The following is a 14,361-nucleotide window of genomic DNA, read 5'->3' on the forward strand; positions in this document are numbered from 1 at the left end:
TCAGATATTTATGTATAATCTTAAACTACTTATTTAAGTGGTTGCCTTGCCCATTATTGTGCTACTTCCTCATGTGAAAGATTGTGGTGTCTTATTATAGCCTTTAGCAAAGCTGGTCAAAGGCAAATAGTGCCTTTCCTAGTAATTAAAATGGGACACGATCTGCTGAAATATCCTTCTATATAAGCTGCCTTTGAAATGAGATGGTTTACTTGCTCTTTCCCACGCAGCTGATGCAAATGCCTTCTCAAATCTGGAATCTCAGGTGGCTACCTCATGGCAGTTGTCTTCTCTCTCTTCTCTAGCCATACATTAGACCTTCCCAGTTTGACTGGTTAAAATCTTTTTCAAACAGGCATGCAGACAAGGGAGGGTTTCAAATAGGCAAGCAGACAATGGGGACTCAATATATTCTGGAATTCATCCCAGGTGCTGAGTAACAAAGTGGAGAAAAGTCTTGTAAAACAGTTTGGTTTGTTGGATTTGTATCCCACCAACTGAATGTAAAACACAGTTTCAAAATATTCCAGTTAAAATAAAAGCGATGTTTTTCAAACAAAATTAAAAATCCAAAATGTTTAAAAACAGCAAATAAAATACCCTCCCCCTGGTCAGTTTAAACACAAATATGAATTGGCTGTCTTACTGATTCACAACAAACAAACCAGATGTATTTTGAGTTGCTTTTGTTCCAGAGCTGCCCAAGAAATGTTGTCTTTTCTAAACATTAATCCCTTCTTTAATCTTAGTTTGTATAATTAATAAAAGAATTTCAGGATTGGGACCGCCATGTCACCTTTAGCATGTGATTTTTCAGTGTTCTTAGAAAAAATCAGAATGTTTTTTAATTTCATGTGCACTCAGCTGTCTTGCTTAAAAATACATTAAAGGTACATACATTTGGAGACATGTTGCATTGTTTGTTACCCCAATTCAAGTGGTTTCCTCACATTTATCTATTCTTCCCTTTAATTCAAGTCTGGGGGATTTTCTGCTTGATTGCAGATTTGTTGTGTGTTTAGATAGGATATTGTGCACAGCCATTCTTATCCTATTTCCTAAGTCATGCTACCTAGCAGAGTAAGCCATGATGTCACAGGTGTGGGCTGGAGTATAGCAAATGTGCATTATGTACCAGCATTGTATGTAAAAAATTCTGGTAGATCCTCAGCAAGATGACGCCAAACAGAAGACAACCATGTTCTAACACAGCAATTTTCGAAGGGTTTCAGTGATGTTGCAATACACATCCCTGTGGTGCCTTACCAGACACTTTGTTTAGGAATTATTCTCACATGACTCTGCACATGTTAGACTCCATTGGATAGCAGCTGCAATGATTCTTGGGGAGCCACCTGAACTGATTTCTAAAGGTTTATATATCGTAAATCAATGGAACTTATGCTGTTGGATCCTCAGTAAATTCAAGAAAATTCTAGGTCACCTTATGCCAGCAGTAGGAAACCTGTAGCCCCCTCCAGCTGTTGCTGAACTCCTTCTCTTACCATATCTCACCAATGGCCATGGTGGCTGGGATTGATGGGAACTGGAGTCCTACAACATTTGCAGGTTCGCAGGTTTCTCATTGCTGCCTTAGGCCATGAAATGATCCACATGTTCCACCTGGTACTCTGGCTATAATGTTTTAATTTGACTTGTATATCTGTTTACCATGTGATGAAGCGGAAACTTTTATTACCACAGCTGTTATGAACAGAATTAGTTTTCAACGTGAAGGGCTAAGATTTGACTTCTCGGTACAAGTAATTTTTTTGAGCTGGGGCGGGAGGATATCCATTGCCTTCCTATGTTTTGAGGCATTGTTCCCAGATCAATCCATGTGCCCCCTTCCCACCTGGCAGGAAGTGGGAAGTCTAAACCTGGACAAAATTTCATCATTCAGTTTTCTGAGATTTAAAAGCAGTTTTCATTAAAACCACTGCTGCCAAGATATTTTTTACTTCCTGAAGTGCTACTCCACAAGACCCACTTGACTTTATATCTTGGTTCTCCATCTTCCATCTTTACCCTTGAACCTTCTCTTGCGCTACCTACCATCTCATACATTACTGGAATGCTGACTCCCATCACCACTCTTCTTATAATCCTAACATTCCACTACTTCAGACTTTATAACGACAACTCCAAGCCTAAGAAGTCTAAATGAATGTATGCCACCTTTAAAGAGCTTCAGTGAGAGTCTTGAAGACCCAGGATATGTAACCATCCAGCTTTCTACTCTTGTACAGCAGTATCAATTATGCTTCTCTTCAAACTGAATTTGGACCATCATCTTCCTTGCCTTGATGATTCTAACTCTACAAGTCTCCCATTAAGATCTTTGCATAGCATCAGAGCAGATAAATACAACTGTGTATCCCCATTACACGTGTTGGGAATTTGGTATTAACAGCCCATAAAAGAAACTTGTATTGTTTAGAAAAACTAATAAGCATAATATCACTTAACCTCCAAATCTTCCACAGTAGCCCTCTCAGATTGAGTTTCCCCTGCCTAAAATCCACAATACTTGAGAATGAATTCATATGCAATATTAGCAAAGAGATAGTTAGGCTCCTGCCTGTTTCTGCTTATGGCTCTTTCCTGAAAAATGTATGCAGATTTCACTGTGTGACCTAATGATTTTCACATGTGTTCCACTATCAGAATTGGGCTCCAAACTGGGCTATTTCCACTCTTTTACGTTATGTACTCCACTGCCAATCCCTTGATTTTTTTTTTAAATCTTTTTTTGCTATACAACGTGTTAACATCATATGCAAAGCACAAGAGTCTCCATGGAGCCATCCAGAGAGGTAAGTGAGGCAAAGCAATTTTTATTTGTATTTTAGAGGGACGCACTGCAGCCTTAAAGTACAGAGAATGTCCTTTCAGCCTCACTAAAGGAGTCTGGTGAAATGCTTTAAGAAAACTAACTGCTCTGTTTATCTTTTTCAACATTCACTCATAAGTGAGGGAGGAAAAGGTCCCATTTGTCTCTTCATAGATGAATTTCATGGTACTTAAAAAAAAAAATCCACCAAAACAGTCCAAAAATATCTCTAATATGAGCTTGAAGTTTTTCTTTCCATGGTCACCAAGTTCTCGTCAACTGTACAAGAGATTCAGATTCCACCTCCCAGCCGTTACAGTGAGCCTTCTTACATCATGTGTTTGGAAAGGAGATTTTTCAACAGAGGAAGTGAAGCGCTAAGCTGCTCCATCCAAGACTACACGGATCAGTGATCCTCAGCAGCATACAGACCACTGCTGTGACATCACACTTTCCACAATGTGGCTCCAAAAGATGTACATACCAAACAAGATCTGGATTCTCGGTCTTTGTTTAGCTGTTCTGAGACATTATTCCCCTCTCTCTCCATCTGTGGAAGAATTGTGAGCCTTTTAAAAAATGTTACTTTGAAAAAAATAAGGAGAAACCAGGTAGTCCATCTGACAGAACATTATTTCATAGTCAATGTCTTAGCAAAAAGGGAAGGTTAAATAATGAAGACTGGTTTGCTGTGTGTTAGTCAGGGCTTCCATCACCCAACTAAGAACTCATTGAGGAAGGAAAATGTAAAAATTTTCCATTGCTGTAACACTACAACTTAATAGCTGGCCAGAGTATAGCTAGTGACACAAGGCGGAGAAGAACTTAACAGCATGAGAAATACTTAGGAAAAACAAAATAAAGTATATGGGAACACATGCATATACTCCAGCATACTAGCTTCATGTTCCAAACTCTCATCAAATAGTCGAAATGATCCAGTTATATCTGCCTAATTAAAAGGGTGTGGCAGAAGACAAAGAAAATAGAAGAACTATTATCCTATATTTGTCAAGGAGCTGTACTTCCTGGTCACATCTGTGGCTCTATGAGGTTTGGGTTTCTACCATATGCAGCAAGGACCTCTGGCAACATTTCCCTTTGTTACATGTGCCATTTGGTAAAAAGTCAGAGATCTTGTGGGAAGAGTTTTCTTCTCATGCTAGCATTGCTCCTATTCCCAGGAGGAGCATTAAGAGCATGGCAACCAACCATGCCATGTGTTCCTCCTATGAGTCTTTGGTTTTCTGATATTATTGGTATAAGTAGGTTTGTATGAGGCATATCAAGTCTAGTGATGAGGATGGTGCATTAATTGAAATGCTTTTTCATGTGGACGTAGAGAGTTTTCACTGTCAAGATAGAGTTCTATTTCAGATGTGTGAGATGCTCAACAGGTGAATAAAGATCTCACTACAGCCCATATTGAGGGTCTGGGGGAACTGCTGAATTGATAGACATTTCACTGATGAGATTTATATAAGTCTTAGACCATGTCAGTGCTGTGAAGAAACGTAGGATTTGTATTTCATGTTGAATTATGAGGTTTGTGGGAAAGAAAGTTTTATTTGAGTTCTTGACCTACTTACTGCAATTCTGTAGATCACAAGAAGCTTGACACATTTTCTTTCCTCCTAAGCATCAGTCATTGCTTGGTAAGTCAGTGAACTGAGAGGAAAATACACTGATACTGAAAATGGTCTGTTCAACCCAACCACTAGTAAAATGGGGATAAACAAACAAATAATTTTATTTTAGGATAACTTTGTTCTTTGTTCTTGCATGTGTGTGTATCAGTTTATTACTCCAAAAGTGTGAGATCATATTAAAATGAGTGATAACTTACAACTTCTGTTGGGAGCTGCCCAGAGTGGCTGGGGAAACCCAGCTAGATGAGCGGGGTATAAATAATAAATTAGTAGCAGTAGCAGCAGCAGCAGCAGTAGTAGTATTGTGTCCAACTAGGAATCTAGAAAGTACAGAGCCAAAAATAGCTTCAAATTCAAATACCATCAATATCTAGATTTAAAAGATGTATTTCATTCCATTTCAGCTGAGCATTATCTCTGCAATTGTTTGTGGTTCTTGTTGCCCTGCACACTCAAGAGTGAGTGAGAGAGGGAGATCTGTCTGGCCCTCTCCTTGATAGCATTCTGTCCCTGTATGAAGACATTTCCTTTCCAGTAGGCCTTTTACCTGACCAACGCTTGGCCTCTTGGCATTTTTTAAGATCTGCATTTCCTGTCTTTGTTCCCTTGTGTATTTATATTCTGACTTTTTAAAATTATGATCTGAACCACCTTAGGCATATTTTTTTTCCAAATGGAAAGGTAGGACATAAATACTTTAATAGATGCATTTAAATCTTCCAGATTTATGTTTGGCTGGCAGGCAAGGGGACTATTTGCTCACCAGGGCTCTTCCTCCCCCACCCTACCCCCTGTAATTCTAACTAATTCACACTTCTGCAGCATGCCAGATTTTAAATAGCCAGAATGACCAGAGAGAGAGAGAGAGAGAAAGTTCTCTGGTGTAGTTGGGGGTTGAATGGGATGATTAGATTAACCAGAGTGTAGTTGCATCTTTCCTGTCCTTTCCGCAGCCCAAACCCCATTTCAGCTCTCTGCAGACATGGTTATTAGCAGCAAAAAGCAAGCCTTTGCTGGCATGGATGGACAGGTTCCCCTGTTTTTTAGTCTAGCCACTGTTAAGCTGGCATGAATCCCAAGCACAAATGTATGGGGTGAAAGGGATATGTATGGGGGAGTGTTGCAGGTGTTCCCCATATGTAGCATGTGCTGCTTTCAAATAACTAGTTTTGGCAGTGCAGTTTTTATAGGGAAAAGAAACAAGAACATCACCATCCTGAGAATCAAACTGCTGGGAAGTTTGTGCTTGAAATGAAATATTTTAGAATGGGTCTTGGCCTTTTATCCTGGTTATTTATTCTATTTTGTTTGTTTATTAAGACATTTACTGTATATGCCACACTTCATTGAAAATTCCAGGGTGGTTTACAACAATTTCCATAAAAAGCAGTAGAGTAAAGACAAAGATTTTTAAAATCCAAAGTAGAAAAATTCAAATACTAAAAGCTAGGTAATAAAAGCAGTAAATCGTTAAGTAAGTAAGTAAGTAAGTTGTATGGGTTGTACTGTTTGTTACTGTTGTTGTTAATTTAAATTTATATCCCACTTTTCCTCCAAGGAACTCGGCCTAAGTGATTTTGTGGGTAACAAGTTGTTTATTGTGTACTATATAAGCCTATAAATAAATAAAATACACTAAAAGGAAATTGGGATTTGTTTATCTAACAAGGACCTAGGGTAGCGAAAGTGGGGGTAATACAAACATTTCCCTGAGGAGCAGGTCTGAATGATTTAAATCACAGTCTGAACAGGTTGAACATTCAGAGTGACTTCTTCATGGTAAAAGCAGTTTTGGTAATGGGACTATTCACCAGAATTGTGTTTCTTTCTTGGTGAAAGTACAGTGGTGCCCCGCAAGACGAATGCCTCGCAAGACGAAAAACTCGCTAGACGAAAGGGTTTTCCGTTTTTTGAGTCGTTCCGCAAGACGAATTTCCCTATGGGCTTGCTTCGCAAGACGAAACGTCTTGCGAGTTCTTGCGAGTTTGTTTCCTTTTTCTTAAAGCTGCTAAGCCGTTAATAGCCGCTAAGCCGCTAATAGCCGCTAAGCCGCTAATAGCCGTGCTTCGCAAGACGAAAAAACGGCAAGATGAAGAGACTCGCAGGACGGATTAATATCGTCTTGGGAGGCACCACTGTATTGAAGTAGAGACTGTAGAGTTTATTTATTTTTTATTATTACATTTATATCCTGCCTTTTCAATCCTTAGAGGAGCTGAAAGTGGCATACATGACACCCCCACCCCCATTTTATTTTCACAACAGCCCTGTGAAGTAGATTAGGCTAGGAGACAGTGACTGACCCAATGTCACCAGTGAGCTTTATGGCCGAGTTAGGATATGAACCCTGGTCCCCCAAGTCCTATTCTAGCATTCTGAAGCTGCTACACTACTCTAGTCTTCCTTCATTCTCAACTTGGGAGGATTGCACTAGATGTCCTGCAAGGCCATGTTTCTGTTCAGCTTTCATGTACAAGTGTCAAATAAAGGATGTTTATATAAGTAATGAAAAATATAGAATTATAGGTGATCTGGGAGGTCCTATATTTTTTGTGGGGCTTCCCATGATACTTTGAATATTTAGATCCCAGTGTTTACATCAGGTATAATTTTTATCTCTTCACCAGACTATGTTATGAAAGTATAGTTGTTCTGCATGATTTTTATTTCTGTTTGCATTGACTGAACCTGAAACATAGAGCCCACTTCAGCATCAGTGTTACTTCTTATTGCATCCCTTTTTAATACCTGGGGTTTGATCTATCCGGTATGGAACATTTTTAATTAAGATTTGCTCTGTTGGGATTTTAATATTTGCGGAATTTATGAAATCAAGCGGTAGGGCTACATTTTTGCGCCCCCCCACCTTTTCCTAGTGGACATGCACTCTGTATGTGATTGTCTTCCAATCAGTGGCTCATCACGAAAATTTTTGTATTACATAGTTTAAAAAATACAGACTGTACCATTTATTTTCTTTCTACTGCACCAACTATTGAAAGTAAAGGAAAATACACCCTTCTACTAGGGTGCTCGCCTGGTTTATTTTTTCATTCAGCCATTAGTTTATTCTTTCAGGGGTTCCACGTTGGAAAAAGGGCATCCATCAGACAGTAAGGGCTTTATTTATGAGGGTGTTGGTGTTTCAAAGGGGAGGCTGTTGAATCCCAAAAGAGCCTTTCATGGTGTACTCTCAGCGTGCATCTGAGGCCACTGCTCTGCTCATCAGGAGGAGAGGCAGAAATGTGGGCTTTACTTAGCAACCGTGTGTTTCACTGGTCCCTGTGCTCTCTGACGTTTATTTACATATTGAGAGAGTAAATGGGTAGAACAGATGGCAACCAGACATTTGGTGGTTCTGTTCCCTTGCGCTCCTCGGGGGTCTTGCATTCAGCCTTTGCCAAAGTTCATCCTAAAACTAGAAGCCTGTTCGCAATTATGAAAGCCTTGTTGGCAGTTTACTAGGGTGACAGATTAAAGTACATAGTTAAATAATTGCACGATTGAGTTAACAAGTCCAGATAGTTGTTTCTAAAGGCATGTCCGTGGCCCTGACGTAGTTTTCATCGTGGATGTGAATTCTTTTCAATTTTGAAATAAAGAGGTTTCCTAATGGAAAAAGAACAGTCTAGTCTTTAACAGCGGCTACGCCGTAAACTTTTTGCTAAAGCATTTTCGACAGTTTTTTTTGGTGCTGTCACAATGAACTTGACAGGCCGAGCACTCACAGATTTCAACACTTCCATGTTTTTTTCACTCTGTTCAAGATTAGCTTATGACCATTTGCAACTGTCAAAAGTTAATGGTGGAATTTTATTTCTGCTGTGCAAGGGATCACTTCTGTGCTGAGGTAGGGTTGCTCTGAAGCGGACAAGTGGTGTTTTATCCTTTGTAATTTTGATTTGAAGGCAGAGCAGGGGACAACTGGAAGAACATTATCTTTGGAAAACAGCATTTTAGCAAGGACATGGGTACTTTGATAATGGTAACTGTGGCGATCACACAGGGTCTCCAGACGTTTGACGGTCTATTGCCCTGTGCCACCACTGTGATTGCTTTCTTTGCTGCCACCAACCCGTTTTTCTCGGGTACACACGGAGCCCAGACAGTTGTTAATCAAGTTTATTTTATAGGCATGAACAAACGTATGGTTTCAGTTAATTTTTCTTGGCAGTTTCTTAATCTTAGTTTCTTTTACTGTCCTATACATTCCTAACAGGGATGCGGGTGGCGCTGTGGGTAAAACCTCAGCACCTAGGACTTGCCGATCGCATGGTCGGCGGTTCGAATCCCCGCGGCGGGGTGAGCTCCCGTCGTTCGGTCCCAGCTCCTGGCCACCTAGCAGTTCGAAAGCACCCTTAAGTGCAAGTAGATAAATAGGGACCGCTTTATAGCGGGAAGGTAAACGGCGTTTGTTTCCGTGTGCTGTGCTGGTGCAGGCTCGCCAGAGCAGCTTCGTCACGCTGGCCACGTGACCCGGAAGTGTCTGCAGACAGCACTGGCCCCCGGCCTCTTAAGCAAGATGGGCGCACAACCCCAGAGTCGGTCACAACTGGCCCGTACGGGCAGGGGTACCTTTACCTTTACCTTTACATTCCTAACAACTTCAAACTGATTATTCCAACTATCTATCTGACTCCACCTAACAGTTCCACTCACTCCCTCACAACACAGCTCGACCAACCCACAGACTATTCTCCCTCTTCCTTCTCCAACTCCCAACTCTCAACTGACTTTCACACAACTCCAACTCTAACTCCTCCTATCAGTTTTTCTCTGGCCAATTACATCACACTCATTTAACCCTTTCCTTATGACCCACCTAGGAGGCAAACGCCGCAGTAACATTTGCAGTTTTACCAGTGCACTTACACATTTTCTCTGGAATTTGTACAATTTGGTTTCTTCTGGTTATGTTACTATCTCTGTAGAGTTTACACTTCATAAGTGGTAGCCTGGTGTTAACAATTATTCCTTGAAGACCCAGTGAAAGCTCAGTCCTGTTTTCTCCTCAAAGTAAATATATCTTTCTGAAGCAGTGTGTTGGTTTCAAAAGCAGCAATTCATATATTCCCTTATTCAGTGCAAAGCAACATAGGATAGTTGTTTTGCCTGGAGACAGTGCAATTCAATACATACCTACTCAGCACTAAGTCCTGTTGAGTTCAATGAGACTTACTCCCAGGTGAGTGTGTATAGGATTGCAACCTTAGGCTTACCTGGAGTTTTGCACCCATTGAGTTCAGTGGATATTACTTCTGGGTAGAAATGCTTCTAGATAGAAATCATTGTGCTATAACGTACCTGTGAATTTGTGAAAATTAAACTAAGATAGGTGAAATTTGGTTTAATTTGTTTTTTAAAAACAGCCTGTTAAATGAGATTTAAACAAAATGGCTTTTTAAATGAATGCCCATTTATTTAAAATGTTTTGCATATTTCCTTTTATCTGTGGATAAGTTGTGATCTTGAAATTTGGGGGTCAGGAGAGAATCAAATGCAGTAAACTTTATTTTCTCACGTGGCACACAAACTAGGAAGCATGGGAACAGAGGAAGCTCAGTTCTTCTAGTTCAGTATTGTGTATGCCAACTGGCTTTCCAAGGTTTCAGGCAAGGGGTCTTTCCCTTATTCTACCTGGAGATGCCAGGGATTGAACCTTCTGCAATCAAAGTAGATGTTCTACTACTGAGCCAAGAAACGTAGCAGTTTTAACTAGGGACTTCCATACGATTCTAGTGTTCTGTAACCTGATAAAAAGTGGTGAACGATTTAACTGATTCTGGGTAGTGCACCAGCAGCAGAAATATGCAAAATGAAAACAATCATTTAAGCTTTGTATGCTATAAGTAAGTATCACAAGTAAAATGTCTTAGTGGAATGGTCCATTGGTAACTCTGGTAGCTTGATGCAGATTCCAGAAAAATAATAATATTTGTTGGGATATCCTTCCACATGGACTTTTCCTTGACAGTTTGTATTTCAGATGTGTTTGCATGTGTATGATCTCTCCCCCTCTTTTCTCTTTTGACAGACAGATGTGTTGGTTTTGAGTTGTGATCTGATTACAGATGTTGCTCTCCATGAAGTAGTGGACTTATTCCGAGCTAATGATGCCACACTCTCCATGTTGATGAAGAAAGCTTATGAACCTACAGAGCTTATACCGGGACATAAAGGGAAGAAAAAGCTAGGTAAATTGGGTGCTCTTGATCCTAAAGTCCTGTCATTTTCACAGGGATTGCCAGCAGAAAATGACAGTTTTCACAAACTTGGAGCAGAATCTGCCAGCTGAAATGGTTCTCCATGTTTGTGTCTGGTTTCCTATATTTGTGTCTGCCAATCCCTCTGTAATCTTAGCATTGTTGCCACATTGTCCTGAAAAATTTCCAATATCCACATGTACGGGGGGGGGAATTCAAAGTATGTATGTTAGTTTGTTTGAACAGTTATCAATCACTTATTAATGTCTTGACCATAGTCAGACTCCCCATCTTAGGGTTTGAGGCCTGGGATTCAGAGTGGGAATTTCCTTCAGAGTCAGCCCCAAATATTCATTTAAAGACAGAAATTCTGACAGTAGAGGAGCCTGTTCCTGTGCATCTCCAGTTAGAGGAGGTTTTGTTGCCCTGCTCTCACACTATAGATGCCAGCTCAGAAGTCCTAGCGGAATCAGTATTTCTTGTTCTTTTGGACTGTTAAAGTAGATTGAGCCCCTTCAAAGGAAAAGGGAGTGCTAACTAGTCAGGGCTGCAGTTTAAGGCTCTGTTGGAAATTCACTGGTGCTGAAACAACACTTGATCTCTCTTGTTATGGAGCTGTCCAGGGTGCCACTATATCCTGGAACCCTTGCCTTGCCAGAATCTAGAATGGATTGCTTTGATTCTTCTTGGGCAGAGTAAACAGTTTCTTGAACAAAGCTACCACCGCTCTGAGACCCATACTGTACTTTGCTGTTTATGCCCTTTTCACTTTTGTATTGTCACTTTTAAAGAGATGACTTGTTTCAAGAATTTATTCTGGAAACCAAAGCATGCGCCCAAGATTTTAGGTGTTGAAGAATATCCTTGTACAAAATGAAAAGCTCCACAGTAATGAACCGTGTCAAAAAATAATCTGATTTATGTTGAGAAGAGTGGCTTGTGATGACAACCTTACTATTGCTGTTTCTTAATGAGGCAAATTTTAAAGCGGTGATGCGGTGCCAAAAATGTATGGGAGGAGTTCTATCTAAAATTCACCCAGTATTCTGAGGGTTGCATTCTCTACATATATCATTTCCAAATTATAGATGCAGGTAGCTGCAGGGGTGACACATATTGTTTCCTCAGCTTTTCTGCCTCCCCTCCCTTGAATGGCATGAGTATGCTCCAGAATTTTCAGGAATTCTTTCAGCTTTGATGAATGAACTTTGCTGACATTTATATATGCTGTGTTTCAGCTGGAATATCTATCATTAGATTGCATTAAAACAGAGGTGTAAAATGTTTGTGTTATGATTTTCTACTTCAGTGGAACAGCGTGACTTCATTGGAGTGGATGACTCTGGAAAGAGGTTGCTCTTCATGGCCAATGAAGCGGATCTGGATGAAGAAATTGTCATTAAGAGATCTATCCTTCAGAAGTAAGCTTTGGGACTCCTCTTTCAGCCAACTCATTTGGAGTGGGAGAGTATAACTAAGGGTACTGAAAACAGATTGGGTTGTTAAAGGAAATGAAAAGCAAGGAACTTGTTGTAATGGTAAATAAAGGATAGCTCCTGTAGGTAGTTGTGGGAATATAGGTAGGGCTGGATGTCCCTTACAAATTTTAATTCTATGCCCAAGCAATAATTGGTAGTAGCTAAATTGGAGTCAGAGGAGGGTTCCTTAAGAAATACCTACATAGCTTCTGCCTCTTGAGTGGAGAGCATTGCCTAGCATTTGGTTACTCAGAGGAAACCCATTAAAATTAATGGGCCTAAGTTATTTATGTTCATAAATTTGAGTGGATCTACTCTGAGTAGGACTAGCGCTGGAAACAGACCATAGTTATATAATTTAGAAATACAGCCAATACAGACTATTCACAAATATTTCCCCCCTTCAGCATCATTTGTATTAAATGGTGTCTAGAACAAATTCCTAGACTGCAGTGGCGTAGCGTGGGTTGTCAGCACCCGGGGCAAGGCAAGTAATTTGCGCCCCCTAACCCGTGGATTTGTGCCCCCTAACCTGTGGATTTGCCCTAACTCCAGATGTTGCGCCCGGTGCGGCCGGCCCCCCCTGCACCCCCCCACGCTACGCCACTGCTAGACTGCTGCTCTGCCATGGATTAATGTTGAACATTTGACTTCTGATTTTTCACTTGTTACAATTACCATATTTCTTAGTGTGTGATAACACATGCAGTTCCCTTTCTTAATCAGCATGGTTGCATTTGATTCCTGCATTGCAGGGGGTTGGACTAAGTGACCCTTGGGGTCCCTTCCAATTTACAATTCTATGTTTCTATTATTATAGAATTGTCTGTATCACTTTTTGGAGAGGATTTTCTCTTGATTATGTTGTGTTGTAGATGCAGTTCTTGTTTGCTAGCTCATATGCCAAATAATAATAATAATAATAATAATAAATTTTATTTATATCCCGCCCTCCCCAGCCGAAGCCGGGCTCAGGGCGGCTAACAACACTAAAACAGTACAACATTATAAATACATTCTAAAAATTAATGAAAATACAAATTGATGGCAACCATAGACTAAAGCTTTGTAGAGATTGCCAAAGGAGGGAGTCAGGCTGCGCCCTGACCAAAGGCCTGGTGGAACAGCTCCGTCTTACAGGCTCTGCGAAAAGATGTCAAGTCCTGCAGGGCCCTTGTCTCTTGCGACAGGGTATTCCACCAGGTTGGAGCCGCAGCCGAAAAAGCTCTGGCTCTAGTTGAGGCCAGCCTAACCTCTCTGTGGCCTGGGACCTTCAAGATGTTTTTATTTGAAGACCGTAAGTTCCTCTGTGGGGCATACCAGGAGAGGCGGTCCCGTAGGTACGAGGGTCCTAGGCCGTATAGGGCTTTGAAGGTTAAAACCAGCACCTTAAACCTGATCCTGTACTCCACCGGGAGCCAGTGCAGCTGGTATAGCACCGGATGAATGTGATCTCGCAGCGAATACCCCGTAAGGAGTCTCGCTGCGGCATTCTGCACCCGCTGGAGTTTCTGGGTCAGTCTCAAGGGCAGCCCCACGTAGAGCGAGTTACAATAATCCAGTCTGGAGGTGACCGTCGCGTGGATCACAGTGGCTAGGTCAGGGCGAGAGAGGTAAGGAGCCAACTGCTTAGCTTGGCGGAGATGAAAAAATGCCGCCTTTGTTATAGCTGCAATCTGCGCCTCCATGGAGAGGGAGGTATCGAAGATTACACCCAAACTCTTAACGGACGGTGCTGGCACTAATTGCACCCCCGCAAGAGAAGGGAGTTGCCCCCTCAATCTCATATCGTCCCAGCCAGAGGACCTCTGTCTTCGAAGGATTTAACTTCAACCGGCTCCCACGTAACCATCCAGCCACAGCTTCCAAGCATCTGATCAGTGTGTCTGGGGCCGAGTCAGGATGGCCATCCATCAACAGATAGAGTTGGGTGTCATCAGCATACTGATGGCAGCCCAGCCCAAAACTCCGGACAAGCTGGGCAAGGGGGCGCATAAAGATGTTAAAAAGCATCGGGGAGAGAATCGCACCCTGAGGCACTCCACACACCAAGGAGTGGCGGGATGACAATTCCCCCCCAAGCGCCACCCTCTGTCCCCGACCAGAGAGAAACGAGCGCAGCCATTGAAGGGCTGTGCCCTGGATCCCCACGTCGGCAAGGCGGTGGTCCAGGAGTTCGTGATCGACCATGTCGAAGG

General features: G+C 41.5%; 1 protein-coding gene across 2 annotated transcripts in view; it reads left to right on the forward strand.

Annotated features, from left to right (window-relative positions):
- EIF2B3 (eukaryotic translation initiation factor 2B subunit gamma) overlaps window positions 1-14,361 on the forward strand; it is a 79,288-nt gene that overhangs the window by 4,849 nt on the left and 60,078 nt on the right. For both annotated transcript variants that reach the window (XM_028733639.2, XM_028733638.2), the window contains exons 4-5: window positions 10,517-10,676; window positions 11,995-12,106. In XM_028733639.2, coding sequence (XP_028589472.2) covers window positions 10,517-10,676; window positions 11,995-12,106 — 272 coding nt within the window. The remainder of the gene's footprint in view (window positions 1-10,516; window positions 10,677-11,994; window positions 12,107-14,361) is intronic.

Source organism: Podarcis muralis, chromosome 5 (genome assembly GCF_964188315.1).
Source record: "Podarcis muralis chromosome 5, rPodMur119.hap1.1, whole genome shotgun sequence".
Lineage (NCBI taxonomy): Eukaryota > Metazoa > Chordata > Lepidosauria > Squamata > Lacertidae > Podarcis > Podarcis muralis.